Raw genomic sequence first — 21,194 nt, 5'->3', positions numbered from 1 at the left:
CAGTACTGATACAATTGTTCAAAGTTCCCTGGGGAGATAAAGATATTTTGGATGAGGTTTGTCTCAACAACTACAGTGTAGCAGTGGGTTTTGTAAGCCTAGCAATCCATTTGTAATCCATTTGCATCCAAGATTATGTAGTTAACAGAAATGAAATAGTCAGATCCTCTAACGTTAATTTAACTTATAATGGCTGAGACTAAGTACCCAGAAAACTTCTGAAGTTAAGAGATACAGGTTTGTTATAACCATGTTTTTGGGCAGTGATTGCAGAAAGCAAAAGGTAAAAGATTTTGACCAGATTTAATTACAGGAAGCAAAGTAAAAGCAACTTCTCTGCCACTAGAAGATCTGATTGGAAGAACTAACTACTTTGTTTCCCTTGTTTTTTCTCTATTTCTGAATTGTGTCACATTGCCACAGAATGTGGCTTGTTCATGCTAAACTGTATTTGCTAATGCACAAAACTTAATCGTTTTTGTATATCCTTTATTTCTTGAATACCTGGGATTTAAAAAATTTTTACCTCCGTTGTATTTTTATCTGACCAGCTGTATCACTGGTTGAACAGATTATCAGTTGAGCTTTTACGACTTTTAACTGAAGACTAATCAGGTTTTTTTATTTGTGCCCTTAGGAAAATTTTTATTAATTCATGCAAGATTTCTCTGTACTGTGTTTGGCATGTAAAATTATTTTAGAAAATTGAATCCATAAGTGAGGGTTCTTCTCCCTGCCTTTAGTCTATGAAGGTTTCTGCAGTATATATATATATATATATATATATATGTTCAGTGGAATCTAGTTTGGAAGGTACCCTCTAGACCTGTAGCATTGTAAGATATTAGAAAAGGTGATTTTCTTCAGTGATTTTAAAGAATCTTAGATGGTTTGTTTTAGGCATTCAGAGTAGATTATATCTGACCTGTAATTTTATTTAAGCTATTCTCTGCAGCTGAGCAGAGCAGGTCTATCCACACATTTTTGGGTGTAATCTTGTGTTAGACCTTGTTCATTATCTTCCTTCCTAAAATCCCAAATCAGAGCTTAGTCTCCTTTCTCAGTAGTCCTCTCACTGTGCCTGGTCTTTGTACTCCCTTGCAGCTCCATGCTTTGATTTATAAATGAGAGAAGGAAGTTGATGCCAGAGAAATATCCCTTAGCATTTAAAACTCTTTGTGTGTACAAATATCTAAAAAAATCTTAAATCCCAAACAAATCAATTGGTTGCATTATCATTTTTATGGGCAGCCTTGAGGTCTAAGTTGAGTTTTTTAATAGAGAATTTTATTGTAAGTGTACTAAGTGAAAAAAGCAGTCTCCCCCACCGTCACAAAAATCTAATAGGAAAAATATGCTTTCACTGTATTTTAAATGAGTACATTCTATGAAGACAGTTTACTTTGAAAAGTTCTAATCTTTTTTTTCTACTATTGTGAGTTTTACTCTTGATTTCTACTTTTCTTTGTTGAAAACCAGAGCTTTTGTGGATTTCATGAAAGTATGGGTTTTAACTTTCCCTTCATATCTTACTGAAATTACTCAGTGATCTAATTAGGTAAATAATAGCTCCCTCTGCTGTCTCTGAAACTGTACTTCTCAAATGTGGAGAAAATAAAACTTTGTATTTAATTGAGATTAAAGAAAGCTCATAAGGATTTTGTAATCTGTTTTTTCTAGCCATAGCATAGCAATCTGTCTCTGACATGATACCATCACTGAATGTTTTTGTTTATTCCTTAGTTTTTTTAATGAAATAATTTCTTCAGAAGCAGTTTGCATATGCAGCATGCCAGAGGGGAAGAGAATTAGACTGGCTTTGTGGAAGAAGTGAGAAGTAGCCACAAGTCATTGTCTGTCATCCAAGATGAAAGGTGTAAGCCTCAACAACTGAGCCAAGCCTTGCTATACTGAGACTAAATGGCTGTGTCTTGAAGCATGTAGTACTAGCCAGTGTGAGAAAGGGTTATTGTACTAAAGAAGTTGCTGTTCTCTTCATTAAAATAGACATGTACACACTGCAAGCATACAAAAAATATTTAACTTTTTTTTGGTGGTTTAATAATAAAGAACTAGGATAGTTGATACGCAAAGATCTTTTTTATGTTTATATTTTTAAACAGATTTTTTTTTCTAACCTTCTACATGGGTAGGAAATTTTTACCATTTTCCTCTTCATTTTTGCAGTTGACTGTTGATAATAATTACATACAGTAAATAATTTCAGTATGTATTTTAATAATAGGTTTCATTCAATAATAAATATCCCTATGAAACTATGATGTGCATAAATTATAAAAGCATACATGATTTTTTTCATTTCTCTTCCTTTGACAGGATATCATTGACAGGCTTATAATTTTGAACTCGGAAGCTAAAATTCATTCCTTATTCAATTATGAACAATCCCATATATTTGGTCTGAGGTAAGATGCAGGTTTTTTATTCTCTGGTCACATTAACTAAATAGGATATAATATGCTTGGATGTGTCACTTCTGACAAGATAACATTGTTTGGGTTTTATTATTTATAAAGGTGAAATTCCCCCCTTTTTTACTATAAGAAGATTAAATGAAAAATAGCCTACAAGATGAGAACAGTGGTGAATCTAATCCTATTATCTGTAAATGGATATATTGTAATATGAGAAGCAGTGATAGAAATTGCATGTTATTTTACCTACTTGACTGTAAAAAACAAGTTGTACATTTGCTGTACACCAAAATACTAAAATTATTTTTACTATGTTTATGTCACTTTGGTTTATGTAGCCTCCCTGTACTTATAATTGGTTTTTTAAGTATTTGTTTAATTATCACCTATTTCACAAACTTAGTTTGAAGACTGTAATATTTCATTCCAAATATTTCTAGAACTTGAAGGTACACTTAAAAGATGCTTACACTGTTATGCTCATGTATTGAAATATTCAGTGCTTTATAATTTAAACAGAGAAATTAGTTTCTGAAGTTTTATTCTGTTTTCCAACAATGAATACATAAATCCTTGAATTCACATTTTTTTTAGGAATTTATTTTGGACAGTTGAGATGAAAATCTATTGGACTGTACTTCATGATATGGAAAACTTTGATAGCCTTGCTTGAGCAAGATATAGCCCAACTGATTAAATTCTGAAACTACCTTTTTGCAACCATATTTGTACTTTGATATCAGAGTAAAATTATTTCATAGTATATATGAATAACTGTAAGATACAGTATACTTTGTTGATAAGGATGAGCATAGAGGAGATGAACAATGGCAGAAATTGGAGTTGGGAGATATATGACTGGGACTTATAAATCAGAAGTTATAAATGCTGCTTTGGAGGAAATCACTAGTTTATATAGGAATGAGAAGTCTTAAGATGAAATTTGAAAACTAAAATATTGTTCTTCATTTAGGATTAGATTGATTCCATAGAAAGCTTGACAGAACTTCCATTGATTTAATTAGGATGAAGAGAAAATAAGAAGTTTTACAGTTTAAAATAAATAATGGTCAGGCACTGGAACAGGCTCCCCAGGGAAGTGGTCAAAGCACAAAGTGTTACAGAGTTCATAAAAGTATTTGGACAACACTCTCAGGCATGGGATGTGATTCTTGCATTGTCCTTGTGGTGCAGGGCCAGAAGTTGTACTAGATCCTGATGAGTCCCTTCTAACTCAGGATTTACAATATTAAGACTTATTTAGATTATTAAGACTTGCAAGTAACTGTCGCCTATATTGCCTGCATATGAGAGGTATACAGTTCATTTTAAAGTTCCATGATCTTTTCTGTGAATGATACTGACTACAGACACCCATGTTCTATAAAAGGAACCTTTCTTTGTGTAGTTGGTTTGCTCCTTGACCAAATTCCATCAAGAGTTCTAAGTTCAGCAGGAGTAAGACCAAATAATATTAGATGCTTAACAGATCTGAAAATGTGGGAATTAGAGCAAAATATCTACATTTCTCTTTGCTGTTATGTAGAAGTTAAATATTTAGGTGTTTGTGATAATTGCAGCATTGAAAAACAGTATGATTTTGTGAAGCATGTCTAGAAAATTTTCTGCTAGACTTAATACCAATACTGCAGCCAAACATAAATTCTTTAAATTATTCACAGATCTACACAGCCATACACTATTTATATATGTGGTGCACCCAGAGCTGAGTGCTGAACTTCAGATTAGTTTAACTTACAGGTTATACTGTAAAGTCCTGCTTTTGTTGTTCAAAGCAGTTACACATTTATTTATTTGATTGTTAAACAACTTCTGCAATTTAGAATATTTTTCTTATTGTGTATACTGAGCTTTAGTGTCTTAAATTATTTTAGTTATTAGCTGTGTAATTGCATATAAAACATAAAATACATAGGTATTTCCACAGCCTGTTTAATCCAAAATGCACAGGTGTATATATTTATGTTTGTAGTGTTATTATTGCATTCTCTTGTGGATAATTTTCTTCATTTTGAATAAGTATGAATTCTGAATTATAAATTTAAAGACAGAGGCTCTACTGTCAACTTCTCTTTTTAAGCTTAAACACTCTGTAAAGTGGTGTGCATGCAGTAGAAATCAAAGGGAAAACATAGGGAAGCTAGATATGCTGTGCATAGCCAATATCTCCTCATCTTTAAATGTCTACCACCAAAGACCACAGTGGTGGTCTGTGAAAGGTGCATTCATATAGATAAGGGTTTCTGTGGTCAAGGGCAGAATACTAAATTCCACCACAAGCTGTAGCTAATTTCAAATCTGTGGTTCCTTTGGTTTTCTTGTGGTTATTTTTTGGTTTTGTTAGGGTTTGTTTGTTTGTGGTTTTTTGCTTGTGTTTTAATTTTTTAAGTTCTCAGAATTATCTTGGCATAGGATGGTTCTTCAGTAGTTTCAGAGACATCTCGTTGCATTAATTGCATCTATTGTGTGTTTCTGTGATGAGATTTGTTCACTTGAAGGTCCTTTTAAGCTAACTGAAAAAAAAAAGGGTTATTATCTTTATAATTATTATATATTTATTTATTAGAAGTGAAACATATTAGGCAAGAAGTTGGAGATAGGAATAGAAATGTGCAACTATATAGACAGTCCCTAATTTGTGTATAGAAAGATTTTCAAACTGTCAGTTCAGCTTTCAGCTTCAAAGCAGATTTACACTTACTTACAATTGATAAGTCTCCCAGTTGGCCAATATCAGTTGAAAAAAGAACACTGAAGGCTGTCTCAGCCACTCTTTTGTACAGGTTGAAAATCTGGATGCACAGGAACTAATGCAGAAATTCCCAGTGTTTTTTCTGGTTTATGAGGCTCTGAACTTTGTTTTGAGCACAAATCTTACAGAAAGGAAATTCAGAGCCATAATTAAAGAAATATTTTTTTAACATACTAAATACAGAGTATTTTCTGAACTTACTGATCAACTTTATTTCTCTGATACAAGTGTACCCATTGATCTGATTTTAAAAGATACTGCATATCAGAAATAACAGTATTCTTTAAATGTGTCACTAGAAGTCTTCACCACCTCTCATTTAAGGCCAAGCTCTTTGAATGTCTAACTTACATTAATAAAGGAATCTTTCAGATTAATGATTTTATATATTATCAACACAATTTGTCTAGTATTTCAGTACAGTAAATATATTCATGGGTTTTGAGTTTTTACAGCCTGCCAAGAAATTATATGCATAATATATATACTTTCAAAGTCTTTGCCTGAAGCATTATCCAGGCATTTACATATTGCTATTCCCTCTGTTCAGAAAATAAGTTTCCTGTGAATGTTAGTGACACCTTTTTGTTAGCTGAATTAGTGTGGCAGAGTAAAAATTTCTACCTTTGATAAACAGGTTCCTGTCTAAACAGTTATCAATACCCCAAAATAAATTCAAAGATACTCAATTAGTGTTGGCTTGAGTGAAAAACAGGAGAAACAACATTATTGAAATATGCATAGACTGTGGGCAGTGGGAGGGGATAAGAGCCGGTTTACAGGTAGTTTGCAAAAAATTCCCTTTACTTAATAGAATACTTTTGTAACACACTGTTCCTGGAATCTCTTTTTTGTGGATATATGATAATATGGCAGTATGGGGTATTTGAATACTTTAAAGAGTAGACCTGTTCTTTCTTTGGTTATCTTAGTTTTTCCCCACTGTCTTATTTTGACCATAAGTCAATAAAACTCTTAAATACTGTGAAGTTAAAAGGTCTTTTGTATATATATGCTGAATCAGAAGAATCTTTTTTAGCTCCGCACTTGTTCACTAAGGTGCTAATGCTAATGAGCATCAAGCAACAAGGAGAGCACTCTGTTGAAGAGTTTGGCCTTCTGCAGGGAAATACCTGGAAAATTCTAAGGGTAAACCCTTTTCCTTCAGATATGCAGATTGTGACTGTTTAATTTGAAGGACACAATGTGTTTGCCTATCATAAGAGATATCTGAAGATAACCCATTTTGTAGAAGTGTAATATGAACTGCAATGAGAAATAGATTTATTTTAGGCTTTTGTAAGGGAAGGCTGAAAACACAGTTTTTATTACAATGCTTTGTGTGAATAAATGCATTTCTGTTTCCGTGGAATTATAGAAAATTGTAAATATTAGTCTAAGTCATACGCTCATCTCTATCAGCCTCAGGATTGTAAAGCTACTGTCTGCTGCAAATATAAAAAGATTATTGGCTTGTTATTTTCAGGTTTGTGTAATAGGGATTTTGACATTGTTAGGTCACATTTTCTTTGTTATATGAAATATCATGGTAAATATATTTTTTATGTTTTCTCGCTTACCAAATGAGTGCAGAAAATGATGAAAATGCAGTGTATCTGTTTCTGTTGCCCTGAAAAACTAGCAGAGAAAGATTTAGGGAATAAAATTTAAATGGCTTATACTATAGTGACATCAAAATCAGTCAGCATCTTGAAATTTGCCTTAAAGCAGTATGTATCTGTCAAAATTTCATCTAGAACACTTCAGTGAAATCCAGGTGAATAAATTAAATGAAAAGAAAAAATGTTAGGAAAAAGATAACTTGGTGAGTTTAGGAAATACAAATAATAAACACCTCCATTACTTTTGTCAGCTGCATTGTAAATAACCCACCTTATCTTATTGAATTTTAGTAGTGAGGTAGCCTGAGTATATGAAATAGGTCATTCCTTACTTGTATTTGCATTATGTGTATTGTTAATTAAGAGAATGTGTGATTTTAATGATTTCAACACAATGTTGTTTATATTTAGTCTCTCTTTTCCTTTTTCTTTATTTGAAAGCATTATGAGTAGAAGAATCCAAAGGTAAAAGGAGACAGGGTATGGGTTAGATTAGTGACTACTAGTGATGGGGATTTGCAACAGGATTATGTCACAGTGCTTCCACATTATCTGTGATCATGTAGTTACATAGTTAATACAATTTTTTGCTAATTTTATACATTAATAGAAGTTTGTTAGGTTTAGTAATTTAAAACAAGTAATTATTAATAAAATAGGAACTGTATATTCTGTGATCAGATGCCACTTGTTGACTTCTTATTTTTCTTTACTTAACTGAGGGAAATTAAAACTCATCAATTCTGAGTCCTCTAGACTGGCAAGTGATGTTCATGCAAAGCATTTTTATTTAGCTAGGGAAACTTTTTATCATTAACAACCACATTACATGTCATTTTTAGGTACATTGGATAGCTGAAGCAGGTGCTCTTTTGAAAATTTTTTCATGTGGAAAACATTGTAAGGAATACATTAGTCTTTGAATTTTCTTTCTGGGAAAAACATGACTGCCCTGAGGTAGTACCTTCCAGCACCCTAGGCACTAAAGGTATAACTTCTGTAGCCAGAAATTCATATCTTTTTCAAAACCATGCACTTCCTTCAGTGGAACAATTAGAAGCCTCAATCCTTTAGCTAGACCAAATGCAGAGGCATTCTCTATCTGCTCATTGCTAATGCCTTATGTTCAGTTTGCAAAGGCAGTGTGCAAAGCTTTGTTTGGCTGAAGCTTCCAAATGTCCTTCATGTTCTAACACTAACTGAGTGGCTTTTGACTTCTTTAGGGTTTTTTTGTTAGCCATTGCCTTTGTCTGCTGGTCTGGTACTTGATAATAATTGCCATTCACTGTATGGATCCACGTCCTTATTGATGTTTAGGCTCTTACTCAAAGCATAATAAAGAATAAATCAAATTGTTAATGTAAGCTCTGATGTTAAATGCTTTGAGGCTGTCCCAAACGATGATGACACTGGAATTTTTTAAAGCAAGTTTGGCCTTGGATTTCACTCTTGTTCTACATACTCATTTAGTGAAAAGGAGGTCCTGCTAATGCAAAGAGTTTCCAGTCCTTATTTTATTGCTCTTCAGATTTTAATATTTATTCCTGAGAGATAAAAAACCCCACAATCTTACCTTGTCCCACAGCTGAGCTCTCATGCTATGTATTTTGCACTGGCCTGATTCAGCCATGCCTATATCTGTAGAAGGCAGTAACTACAAGCCAAAAGAAAAGCTTTTGCTAAAGACCAGTTTAGTTCTCTATGCCAGCATCATGTTACTGTCTGTAGCAGTGATGTAAGTATTTTGTGTTTAGTTGGCCATTTTATGCTGCGTGTACACATCTATTACTGAGATTACAGTATAGTTTACTTTGAATGAGCTGCTTTATTTTTTCTACATGGTGGAAATTTCATGCTGCTTATAGCATAAAGTTTAATTTTGTATTGCTGGACTGGGGTTAAGTATTTTAATAGCACCCCACATGTGTGCTTCGTTTTGAATTTGGGACTAAAAGTGTATTGATAGCACAGCATGTTTCTACTGATGCTGTGTAAGAACTGCTCAGCAACAGAGTTCGCTTTTTTATCAACAATACCCAGCAAGTTGGCTAGGAATGTGCAAGAGTTTGGGAATGAAAACAATTGGGACAGCAGACCTGAACTGACCAGAGAAATGTTTTATACCATACAATATCCCTCTCAGTAATAAAAACTGAGGGGCTTGGAGGTTAGTCTTGCAGGTCTCATTGGTCAGAGACTGGCCAGGCGCATGTGGCAAGGGAGTGAGCGGCTCAGTTGCTGACTGGTGCCAACCCACCACAGACTTCTACAGCTTCTGTGTTCAAGAATAGTATCTTGTATCTTTCACCACCAGCTGAGCATTAGCAGATATGCCTGCAGTGAGGATAGAACATCAGAGTGGCTTTGGAAAGAACATACATTATGAAAGTAAGGAAGAATAGTGTATAGTGGTGTAGTGTGAACTACAGAAAAATAGAATTGGGTTTACCATAATAAGAGTCCTGTTTGAGAGAAACGTGGTTTGACATTGGGAAAAAGAACAAAGGACATAATGTTTTGTGTTCTTAAAAGGAACTCGTATAAAAGGTATTGAGATGCTAATAAGCTATCCTCATAATACACATTTTTAGCAACTCAGAGTAAATAATGGGCAGTTTAATTATATTATTTTCAGGCAAAAAAAATTAGAGAGACAACATAAAAATAGCAAGGTTTATTTACTTGCTGATTTATCTTCCATAAAGGACCTTTTGTTCTGTCATAATTAAAGAAGTCATTATGATTCCACATACCAAAACCAAGAAGATAGCCTGTGGAACAAAGCACTAGTTGGAATACCTTCTTTTAGATTAGGATTTTCTACAGTGAAGTATTAGTTGTGAAATCATAGTTGAAGAGGCAGAATCCAGGGAGCACCTTTCAAGACAGACAGATAGGGCAGGAAACGCAGAACAGAATTACTTCTAGAATATTTTCACAACTATGATATGTATTTTGATATTTCTGAATTTCTTTGAAATTACTCTTCTATAAAGGACTGCCTTCAGATAATCTTTTATTTTATATGCAATGCAGTTTGTTCCTGGGTGTATGGTATATCATATAAGTAGTGATCACAGAATCGTATAATCAGAATTGAAAGGGAAATGGAAGATTGTGTAGTACAACTGCTCTGCTCAAAGTGGGTTCAACTACAGAGCACTACTCAGGGCTGTGTCCAGTCTGGTTTAGAATATTATCAAGGCTGGTGATCCTGCAGCATCTCTGGGCAATTTGTTCCACTATTTTACCACCATCAGAGTATATTAAAATGAAATTTCCTGTCTTTCAGTTCATGCCATTTACATCTAATCCTTTCACTGAGTATCACTGAGAAGAGTCTGACTCAGTTTTCAAACCTTCCTGTTTGATATTTATATACATTGACAGGATGTCCCCTGAGGAGCCTCTTCTCCAGACTGAGCAGTCATAGCTCTCTCAGCTTTTCCCTATGTCAGATGGCCCAAGCCTTAGTCATCCTCTTGGCCTTTTGCTGGACCTGCTCTAGTGTGACTGTGTGATGCTGTTACTGGGGAGCCCAGAACTAGACCCAGCACTCCAGGAATGACTTTACCAGAACCAAGAGAGGGGCAGGGTCACCTCCCTCAAGCGACTTTTGGCTTCATTACACAGCCCAGGAGGGCATGTTTCTGGCTCATGCCATCAGGGCCCCCCAGTCCTTGTCTGCAAAGCTGCTTTCTGACTGATTGATCCCCAGACTATATTGTTGCATTGGGTTCTTCCCAGCTACAAGAACCTTATCAAAGTGTATCTTCCAATTTTCAGCACTGTTCAGGTTGGGAATTCTGTCTTCTGCTTTCCAAAGAAATTTTTAAAACATTTCTCAGAAATATATGCTTTAATCTTATTGTGTTATATCTTAAAAGGTTTCATACATTCTCATAAGCATGTACTTCTTCTAGATGAGATACTGAGATGGGCAGTCTGTACCAGTTCTTATGCTCCAAAAACAAACAAACAAAAAACTTCATAGCTCTATTCAAACATGGTTACAGATATACTCATTATAAAGCGTGTTTGTGGTTTTTAATTGTAAGCTTTATATGTTTCTGACTTTGGAAGGTAATTAATGTAATATCACATTAAACCAAATAACCTGTACTTCCATAATAGCATTTTTAAATATATTTTTCTGTATAGGTGAAAACTGAATTTGAGTAGCTTCTCACACTAGATCTTGTATATCTTGTCATTTATTTCACCACAGTTCCATATATCTAATTTTATTTGCTCATGGTTGGTTGTTCTTGTTTGGTTTTTTTTCACTCTGCCTTGCCTACCAGAAGAGATATTATAAAGCATTCTCAACTACTAGTCTTCTCCCAAGTGGTTTTTAACTGCTGGAAACAGGTCTTTGCCATTTATTGTACTTAACAGAAAACATTATCCCTCTTCATAATGGTTTCAGTGCTATTATCTGGGTTTTTTCTTCTAAATAATAAAAATTATAGTTGAACTGTCATTTCTTCTGTAACTTAGAAAAGTACTCAGAACAAACTGATGTCACAAAAGAGTTAATGTAAAAGAAATAAAGCTGAAGAGTACTGAAACTGAACAGATCAAGTTGTTTTAAAAAAACAGGAAAAAAACTGAGACACATTCTCATCTTGACTGTTTAATCCTTGGCCACAACTGTATGAATTTTCAGGTGTTAAATTATTGAGAGAATGGCTTATGAATTTTGCTATTGTCAGAAATAGGAAATTCATATTTGGAAATGTATTAGGAATTACAGGGAAGAAAATAAACTTTGACTAACAGACTATGAATTTAAAACAGTGTATTTTCTGGTTCATATCAATTCTTATGTGAATGCAAAATATAATGATGATCAGCCTTAATTTATGTTGCATTTTATGACTGTGTTAAAGTAGGAAATAAAATCAGTAACAAGAATGTTTAGTTACATTGTTTTCCTTGAACTAGAAGCCTTCAATGAAATTATTATGTTGTGATTTTAGAATGAATAGATTACTTAAAAGTAAATGTAATATGATTTGGATTGCTTTATTTCAGATTTATATGAAAATATATTTGAGTACTTACCCTGTTAATTTACCCCAAAGTTACGGAAGAAAATTGTATATAATGTACTGTCTTGCACATTTCTTATTATTAATTTCATTTCCTATTTGTGTTTCTCTAAAAAAACCCTACCCAGCAGATTTATTGGTTATGTTACATGTTGAAGCTTTTATTGCTTTTGAACTGTGTTAAATTTGCTTATGCAGAAGGGCTTAAAAGTCTTTTTTTCTAAAGGATATATATATTTTTTTTTTACCTCCCTGCCTTTCTCCTCCTTCAGACGACCTAATTCTGAGTTGCCTTACCAGCCTATTATTGTATAATTTCCTTACATTTCATATGGAATGTCTTTCTAAGCCTGTATCGTTTTTGTTACACTGTGGTGTAAACTCAAAAGCAGCCTGAGCTGACCAGTGAGTTTTTCTCTGGTTGCTCAGTGCACATGAAAAAACTGTTGGGAACCATTCCCTGTTTGCTTAGGGTTGTGTCACCTTAGTGGTTAAAAGGGATATAAAAGAGTGTTCCTAACTTAGTTGTGTCTTGTTTTTTTTCAGACACTTCAAGTGGATTTTTTTGTTGTTTTTTCCTCCCCTTCCTTTCCATTGCAAGATCTCATAAACATTTTCACCCTTGTCTTTCTGTGCGTTACTGGAGTCCCGACTGATGTGTTGCCATTTCAATGTGTCCTTCTGCAGGCTGTTAAATGTGCTGTGCTGTGAGCTCAATACCCTTTTACTCTTGGAGACTCAGTATAAGGTGTCTCAAGTTTTACTAACTGCTCAGGAGGAAAATGTCACAGAAACTTCAGAAGGACCAGGGTAAGAAATGATTGATGTAAATGTTATTTTAACTATCAAACTCTTCTTCTGAGAACAAGTACATGAATGCCTTAGTGGCTTTAAACATACAAATGCTTTCACTTAAGCTGACTTCTAATTTCCTAATGTAAGTTTCCCTACATGCAGGATTGCCAGCAGTATTAAATTATGAAAAGATGCAATAGCTTTCTCTTTCTCCCATGTTCACCCCAATAGTGTAAGAAATAAAAAAGGAATTATTTTTCTACTTTTTAGTTATATTACTCTTAAGTTGTTTCTTAAACAAAAAGGGTTTAAGACTTGTGTATGTAGGTATTTTATTAAAATTTTAATTAAAATTTTAATTTAATATTTTTAATGCTATGTATTTAATATAAAATCAGGGTATTGGTTTAATGTTAATGAATTAAAGGCATCATCAGTACTTTGAAGTTTTTATGGGTGAGTATTTTTGTTGTTGTTTTTATTGTTTGGTTTGCAGCTTTGTCAACACTCCAACAGTTTACTTGTAGATCAGTCAGCTCTCCAGCTTCTATGACTTTCCACTGCTGTCTTTTAAAAGAAATTGCACAGCACATCCTTTCAAAAGGAAAAGAGTATTTTTGGGACAGAAGAGGACAGTCATTTAGTTACAGACATTTTTTTCCTTTCTCACAGCATGCTGAGTTTTAAGTATTTTCCTGTTTGTCATATGGGACCATTACAGAATGTAAGTCAAACAGTGTGGGTGATGATAGTTATTTTCTATTTGAAGATGAAACCTGCTATTTCCCTACTAATGCTTAATAACTTAATAACTTTTATTAAGAAACTTTGTGAATTTTTACTGCATTCAGAAATCCTGTACCTTGGGCTGCACAATGACTTCATACAGCATGTTGTCTGTGTTTCAAATAGTGAATGACCATGCTTATTTGTGACAGCGGAAGTATACTGGTAGGCCAATTAAGGAGCAAATTTTGATGGTAGATTAACTGTCACTGCCCTAATTATATAATTTTTACGTGACATAAGAAAACTTGTGGGATTTTCTACTCTTCTGGGTCTGGTACTTGCTCAAATGTTTCTAATCAGGTAGGGAAGCACAAAGTTAGAACAATGTTTGGAGACATCTCAAAATGCTTCATGTTTCTGTTTATTTATGCCTATATGTATTCCAGGCTGTGTTTTAACTCCAGTATATTTCTCAAAATATTCTTGCTTCTTTAATTTTTTTTTAAATTAAATAGTCAGTTCATCTAAGTTTCTAATTTTGTTGTGTTTTGTTTGGGCTTTTTTTGCACAGAGTTTTTATAATTGATGGTCTGTCAGTGGAGAGAAACCATGTTCTTGTAAGGATAAATCTGATCGGAGGACCACAGGAAAGGATTTTGCCTTTGAGAGAATTAGATAAGGTTAGAACCTAAAGTTTACAAGTTTCTTTTTCTGTAACATCTGCCTTCATTAACTGAACATTTTTGCTGGTAATTCAGCATATGAAAAATTATTTAGCACCAGAACACCTTTGGCTTTATGAAGTGTTAACATTTTAAAGAAGGGATACACTGAGCAAATACATTGCTCCTGCTGTCTGGGGATTGTCATGTACCTAGGACATATTACATTCTGATGACATGTTTATTTTGCTCCATTTTAATGTTGCTTTTAAGCAAATACAATTTGTCTGTGATTTTTTTCTTTTACTTTTATATTTCTGTGTTTTCTTTACTAGCTTTCCATTTATCTTCATTGTATTTGATATTTTTTCCATGCTTGGATTTTCATATGCAGCATCTAATACGTGGAGCTTTCATTGATGTTTTAACAATGGAGTGTTTGTTAAGCAACTTATTTTAATGTTCTACTTCTCACTGGCTGTCAGTCTCATAAAGATGAAATGCAGATTACTGTCAGCACAACAAAGACACCTAAAGCAATGTATAAAGTTGGAAATACGATTTAGTAGGTTGTTGGGGATTTTTTTAATAATTTTTATAAAACTTCCAATTTCCTTTGTGGTTGAAAAAAGGAACTGTAAAATCAAAACTGTCAGTGGAATATACACCATAAAAAATTGTATTCTCAAATGCTATCTTTTTTTTTAGTTATAGCACATCTCATTGGAAATTGTAGTATCAAGCATAATTTTAGTGCATAGGCAGTAATTCTGGGAACTGTACCTTTGCGTGTTAATCGAGAAAAAGCTATTAATTTTTCTGCTAAATTAATTTGTTTCTGGTCCTGTTTTTAGGGCAGTGGTCTATATCCTTGGCCAATGTTTTCATCATTGCCTGTGCCAAAGTGCTATCTTGCAGAAATACCTAGGAAAGATGAATTCAGACAAGGTATGAAGAAAGCACACAAGCAGTGTAGATTTCATGAAAACATCTCAGTCAATTTAAAAAAAATTCTTTTTCCTTTCTCCCTGCACTCTGCTCCCCACCCTCACATCCCAGAGATTATAATCTCATTAAGTACTTAAGGTTATTTCAGTGTTGGCTGCAATTGTAGCTAAATAAGTTGGTTTGGTTTTGCTTGTTTGGCTTTGTGCAGCTGTCAATCTGCAAAGCTCTGTTTGGTAATCTAATTCTTATGCAAACTTCAAGATTAACCTCCTGGCTCGTCTCTGGTGGGTGACTCATAAGGTACATTTATATCATCTCTCTAGTAACTGAAGCAAGACAGTTTGCTTAAACTGCAGAGTTTTTTGTACACTATTTTCGTGATTCACATCCCTGTGTTTACAGAGCTTGGTGGTGTGTGAAATAGACAGTGCTTAGGATAGTTGGTTTCCACACTGAACATCAATTTGGAATGTGAGCAGACTGAAGAATCCTTTGAAGAACTACCTAGGCACAGCAGTTTATTTCACACAGAGAAACTGTTTTAAGGTTTTAGTTTGCATAGACAATGCAGAAGAATCTGGTCAATGGTTTGGTAAATAAATAATTCATTGTATTTGTTCATGTTTACTATATCCCTGAGATGAACTTATTAGAAATTATTTGTGAATATCCTTAGCAGAGACAGATTTGCAGAAGTGATAGAAATTCTGCATGAACTGTGGACTATAAAATAGTCTGTTTGTATATATCTGGGTGAAAAAAATTTAAAAGGTGATTTCCTGCTCTGACTAGAGGAAAGGCCATATAAGTTATAAAAGAAGGAAGTTTTCTGTATCTTAGCTTTTTAATACTGTTCCAGGCTTCCCAAGGCAAGTTTCATAAGACAGCAATCAGATAATGGTAAAGTGGGTGTCTTCAAGGAGGCAGTAGTACCACTTCTGGGCTGGAAACACATTTTGTATTGTTATTATTATTCTCATGACGTATTCAAAGGATCCCTGTGTTCTCCTGTTCAGAATAATTCTGTTGCTCATCATTACCCGGTGGGATAATGAAACTGATATTAGAGATGTCACTTTTGTGGATGAGAGCCAACAAGAAAACTTGGGTAAAAACTTTGGCTAACAGTAAGTCTGCTGAAATGAAGTTTCAAAGGTTTGCAAATTTTTGATGTTAATGGTAACAGAAGTAAAAGATTGTATAACTGCAAAATGAACAGAAGGTTTGGTAGTGGAGTCAAAATATTATGTGTTTCTTGTTTGAAAATGAAAGGGAAATAAACCATTGAAAGTGTTCTATTTCAGTACTAGGTTAAAAAAAACAACAGATCATTGAACTGTGAACATATGATTTGTCAGATTGAAGCTTTCAGGATATGTAAGTTATTTTGAAAGAAAGCCTTAGAATAAATAGATCAAAAAAATAAAAGAATAAAATTCATAAATTGCTGTTGTAGTGCTTGCAAAAAAAGAAATCAAGAGCATGAATAGAAAATGGAGAATGTGTGAACTATATTTTTAAACACTATGATATAGAAGTGATAGACTTTTTCTTTCACAAAGAGATGTTAAAAATATGATTACGAGATGGATCCATGAGATACATTTATACAAGATCTTACAACTTTGTTGTGAATATTCAGAATGCATGTTGTGTGTTTGGAGATTATCTGGAGTTTAGAAAAATACTTGTTAAATTTTCATTCTGCTTTAGTGCAAGGAGATGGACAGGGTTCACACAGACTTTTGACTGGCAAGGGTTCTGCAGCCATGGTGTGAGTGGGAATGCATGACTGCTTCATTGTATCTGTTGACAAGGCTTGAAGGCCAGCTCAATGTCTCCGGTTCCCTGAACCTGTCTGTCCTCAGATTTCATACTGTGGTATTTCATTATGTAACCTGTGAGGTATCATTCCAGTCCTCTTAATTTGAGTGTTTCTATGACATGAATAATTAAGACTAGTGGATTCTTAGTACTGTTAAAGAATGTATAGTTTCTTTGGCTGAAAAAGCTGTATCTGTAGGTTTTATTCTGTCTGTCCTGACTCGTATTTGTGTCCTCTTTTATTGTTCAAGACATATGGACACCTCAAGAGAAGCTTACCTTTTCTTTCTTTCTGAAAATGCAAAGATCCTATATCCATCCTATATCCATCATGTAATTGTGATGGCAGGTTTAAAAAAAGTAACCTGAGTTGATTTTTTAATATATTTATATAATAGATATTGGAGATGGCTGGTGAGAGTAAAAAAAAATATTTGCAGATGTGCTCTTGAATATGATACTGCTAATACTTCTGTTTCTAACCCTCCCTTCAAATGGAGTTGAATGACAGATGCCATAACAGAACATTTTGGAACGAGTGTGGCCAAACTAGATCAGGGAAAAGGAAGCTTCATTTCTAGATCCCTGGACTTCGTTTATCCTGTGACTGTATCTGGTATAATGGAAACCATGGATAAAACTGAAAGTAGCTTATGAGGGGTGGTTACTTAAAAGGACTTGTTCACACTTAGTTTTCTAGCATGAAAACCCAAGAAGTGGGTAGGGTTTTTATTCTACAAATTCTTTTGAAGTGGTAAACATGCAACACCTTATGGTTCAGTCTGGGGTACAAAGGGAGGAGAACTAATGAGCTGTAATAAAAAGCAGAGCAGTGGTAATTCTGACAGTGTATGGAACATGTTTACCAGCACCAAGGCAGAAGACTTTGTAACATAAATCTTTTTTTAACACTCTTGCTTTTATTCATATAATTACGGTGATCACAGATACTGGCAAGTGCGTATTTTGATTCACTGAATAAAAAAGGACTCTAATGCAATTTGTGTTGGTAAATTTAGTAACTGAATTTGAGTAGTGGAGTATCTCTTCCATTTCATGGGGACACTTTAAGTAAGCAGACTCACTCAAAACATATATTTTTATTTGAGGTAAATTTGTAGTGTATCAGTGTTTACAGATGTTAGGTGTTTGTCTGTGTGGTCTATGGGTCTGCAGGAAAGGATTTATGGAAAAATAAATTTGGTTGATTGTATATTAATATGCTCTAATCATTTGAGCTGGTAGTTAGAGTTTGAAAGCTATTGGATAGTAGTATATTAATGATTCACTTCTGTCAAAGGTAATTTATAGTGAAACTTCAAATGATTACGTGGATCATTATTTATATATGAAAATTAATTCTGCCATTTCTACCTGTTTACACTGCAGCAAGATAGCCTGTTGATTTTCTTGTTTTAACTGTTCAGTTATTGTTTCATTAAGGTAATTTGAAGAAGAGCTATTAAGTGGTTTTCAAAGAATGATATAATCCTTTCATATTCAGCATACAACTGTGAAAAGTTTTGTTGTTTTTTTTTACTTGTTGTATTAATTATAGTATAGATTATTAAAAGTTAAACCATTTAGAAGGCTATTAAATGGTAATATTCATTCTTGATTTGCACAGAATATGTTTTCCTTTTCTAGTCCTAGCTCTGAAGTTATGACAGTTGGTAATGACTATGGCTGAAGAATATTGTCCCTAAATGTCCTGCAATGATGCATTCACTGCTTAGCATTTCCCTAAACTTGGGTATCCCACCATTCATTAATCTTATTTTCTTCTACAGTCCAAAAGTCTGTGGCTATATCTTATCAAAAATATTTTGATACTTTATCTCAGCCACTGTTCTCTGCGTTCTTTGCTTTATACTTCTAACTTGAATGGGAACTTGCTGCCATGTTTCAGTTTTGATTTCATTGAGAGTTTCTTGATTGTTTGTTTTGTTTGATTTTGTTTTCTAAATCTGATTTCAGCCTTTTTTTTTTTTTTTAATACCTAGTATTAGCAGTCTCATTAATTTTTTTTCTAAACTTTCTGTCAAAGAATCAGTCGTCTTCCCTGTCGCATAAATGCCTTTATCACCTACACTTCTTTCACTTGTTCTCCTATTTATATTTGGTATTCATGGTCGTGGTATTCGTGTATGAGACTATTGCCTTTTCCTTTTAAGTCCAGTCAGTTAAATAAAGATGAATGAGTAGAAAGTAGAAATGCAAATGAAGTTTCCTAAATTATCTATCTCTGTACATTCTATGTCAAATAAATTGTAGTCAGGTTATTCATCTCTCAGTTTAGATTTTGAATAAGATATGCATGGATTTACAGGTCTTAGTTATTAATCACAAAAAAAACCACTTCTACCACAAAGCACAGTCAGATGAGAAGGGGTTTGTTTCTTTTCTGGTATTTTCTAAAACATTCATGAATTTTTCTAGGTCTTAATTGCTTTTGAAGAGCTAAACAAGCTAGCTAAAGAATTAGTCAAAGACTTATAAAGCAGCATCTTTTAGAAAAGGGTGATCAATTTAAATTTGCTATTATGATGTAGTGGCTTAGATTCCATACATGCATGTATGTGTAGCTTATTTATGCTACAATTTCAGAGCTTCATAAACTAGTAGATGTGGGGGTTTTGGCTTTTTTTTCATGGGATTACACAGAACAGCCAATGCTAGCACAACGTAAGTCCAAGCAAGAGATGGGATGGCAAAATATAAGCACATATGAAGATGAGAGAAGGAGTGCAGTAGATTAATTAAATTGACATTAGCTTCTTTTCAATCATGACCATATTTAAGAGCTTGTTAGCGTCAGTAGAGGAAGGTCTTAGTCATATTCTTCCTCATATTTTCTCTTCTCTTTTTTTTCTCCATCGCATGTTCCCTCACTTCTATTCCTCACATCATTCAGCAGGTCTAGTATTTTTTCAGGAAAAAAGTAGAATTCAGGTCATTAATTTATGATAACTAGTGAACTCATATAGTGACAAATCAGAAAAGAGAAGAAATAAAAGTAGGGCTTCTGTTTCTGGGTGTTGTTGTGTTTAGAATACCTCTAGTGGTAGTGGTAGTGTGACAGCCTGCCCTCAGAAACATGTAATGTGTATAGCCCAGAACTGTGTTGTTGCTTAAGTTTCAGCTGCAAGGTAATACTGTTGGGCAAGTTATAGTTGCCTACTAAATTGTGAAAGTGAGCTGGCATTTTTGATATCATGAGTTTTTGTATGGAATTGTCATTCCAAAAAAACTCCGAGGTTCTGTCGTCTTTTTTTTTTTTACTGTGATGACCTGCTGGAGGAAGTGATAGTCCACATTTAATGACAACTTAAGGGAAACAGGTGGTTTACCTGGAAGAAAATAAGCTGAAGTAAGTTTCCACAATATGATACCAGTTACAGTTCGTAATGGATATATTAAATACATGACTGCACCACACTATTGTGGTTGCATGGGTCTCTGGTACTGATTAAATCTTAGCTTGTAGTCTCTGGTCCTTGTCTGCCAAACTGAATTACTACAATCCTTGGGAAGTAAAATAACTGTTTAGCTCATATCGAGGTGTGTTTCTTTGCAGTTCTAGGATTTTTTTCAATACTCACCTGTTTCAGAAATAACAAAAAATTGCAGAGGAAGAACTAGAAATCATACTGATTATACTCTAAGAGTTAAATCCTTCACATGAAATTTTCATAAATAAGCTGTTCTAAGCATCACTGCGTGTTATTTGGGAAGACACTAGGACTTATTTATTTGAGGATAACAAAGAAATCTCTGGTTAATTAATTTGGGGTCATTATTAATGATAATAATTAAGTTACTATAATAAGATTGTTTTGAAATGTTATGTACTGTATAATGAATTCCAATGGCAGGGCTACAAACTACTAATTAGAAATCATTAAGCTCTTTAGATGAGTTTAAATTAAATTACATACAAAATCATAATTCTGTTGAAAATATTCTAATAATCTTAAAAGAATAAGATCATTTGAAAAGAGTGTTTTGAAACAGAAATGCTATAAATAAGCAAAAGTGACAGCAGATATTCTAAATATCCATAGACTGGCTCAAACAAATTGTAGACGCTTGCCCTGGTTTAGGGCTAATTTAAGGAGGAAGCTTCTGAAGGGGTCCCTCTAGAAAGCAAATTCAAGCAGCCCCTCCTCCCACCAGTTCAGGAGAAAAAAATCTGCTTGGAGAAAAGTGGAAAAAAATCTGTTTATTTAACAAGCAAAGTATTCACAAACATGAGAAAATGAATACTGTTAAGCAATGGAACCTCTTGCTGTTGTGAAGAGATGGCCAATGCAGAGAGAGTCCTTCTCGTGGGGTGTAGCTCGGCTCGCTCA

General features: G+C 33.9%; 1 protein-coding gene across 15 annotated transcripts in view; it reads left to right on the top strand.

The window, feature by feature from the left end:
• TBC1D32 (TBC1 domain family member 32) overlaps positions 1-21,194 on the top strand; it is a 73,477-nt gene that overhangs the window by 26,565 nt on the left and 25,718 nt on the right. For all 15 annotated transcript variants that reach the window (XR_015283150.1, XR_015283151.1, XR_015283152.1 and 12 more), the window contains 4 exons: positions 2,338-2,426; positions 12,572-12,694; positions 13,980-14,088; positions 14,925-15,018. Coding sequence is in view for 11 of the 15 variants with exons in the window: in XM_086876899.1 (XP_086733025.1) it covers positions 2,338-2,426; positions 12,572-12,694; positions 13,980-14,088; positions 14,925-15,018 (415 nt within the window). In the remaining 4 variants the exon portion in view is untranslated. The remainder of the gene's footprint in view (positions 1-2,337; positions 2,427-12,571; positions 12,695-13,979; positions 14,089-14,924; positions 15,019-21,194) is intronic.

The sequence above is a fragment of the Cyanistes caeruleus genome, chromosome 2 (assembly GCF_971803275.1).
Source record: "Cyanistes caeruleus chromosome 2, bCyaCae1.hap1.1, whole genome shotgun sequence".
Taxonomy (NCBI): Eukaryota; Metazoa; Chordata; class Aves; order Passeriformes; family Paridae; genus Cyanistes; species Cyanistes caeruleus.
This window is presented reverse-complemented; position numbering and strand designations above follow the sequence as displayed.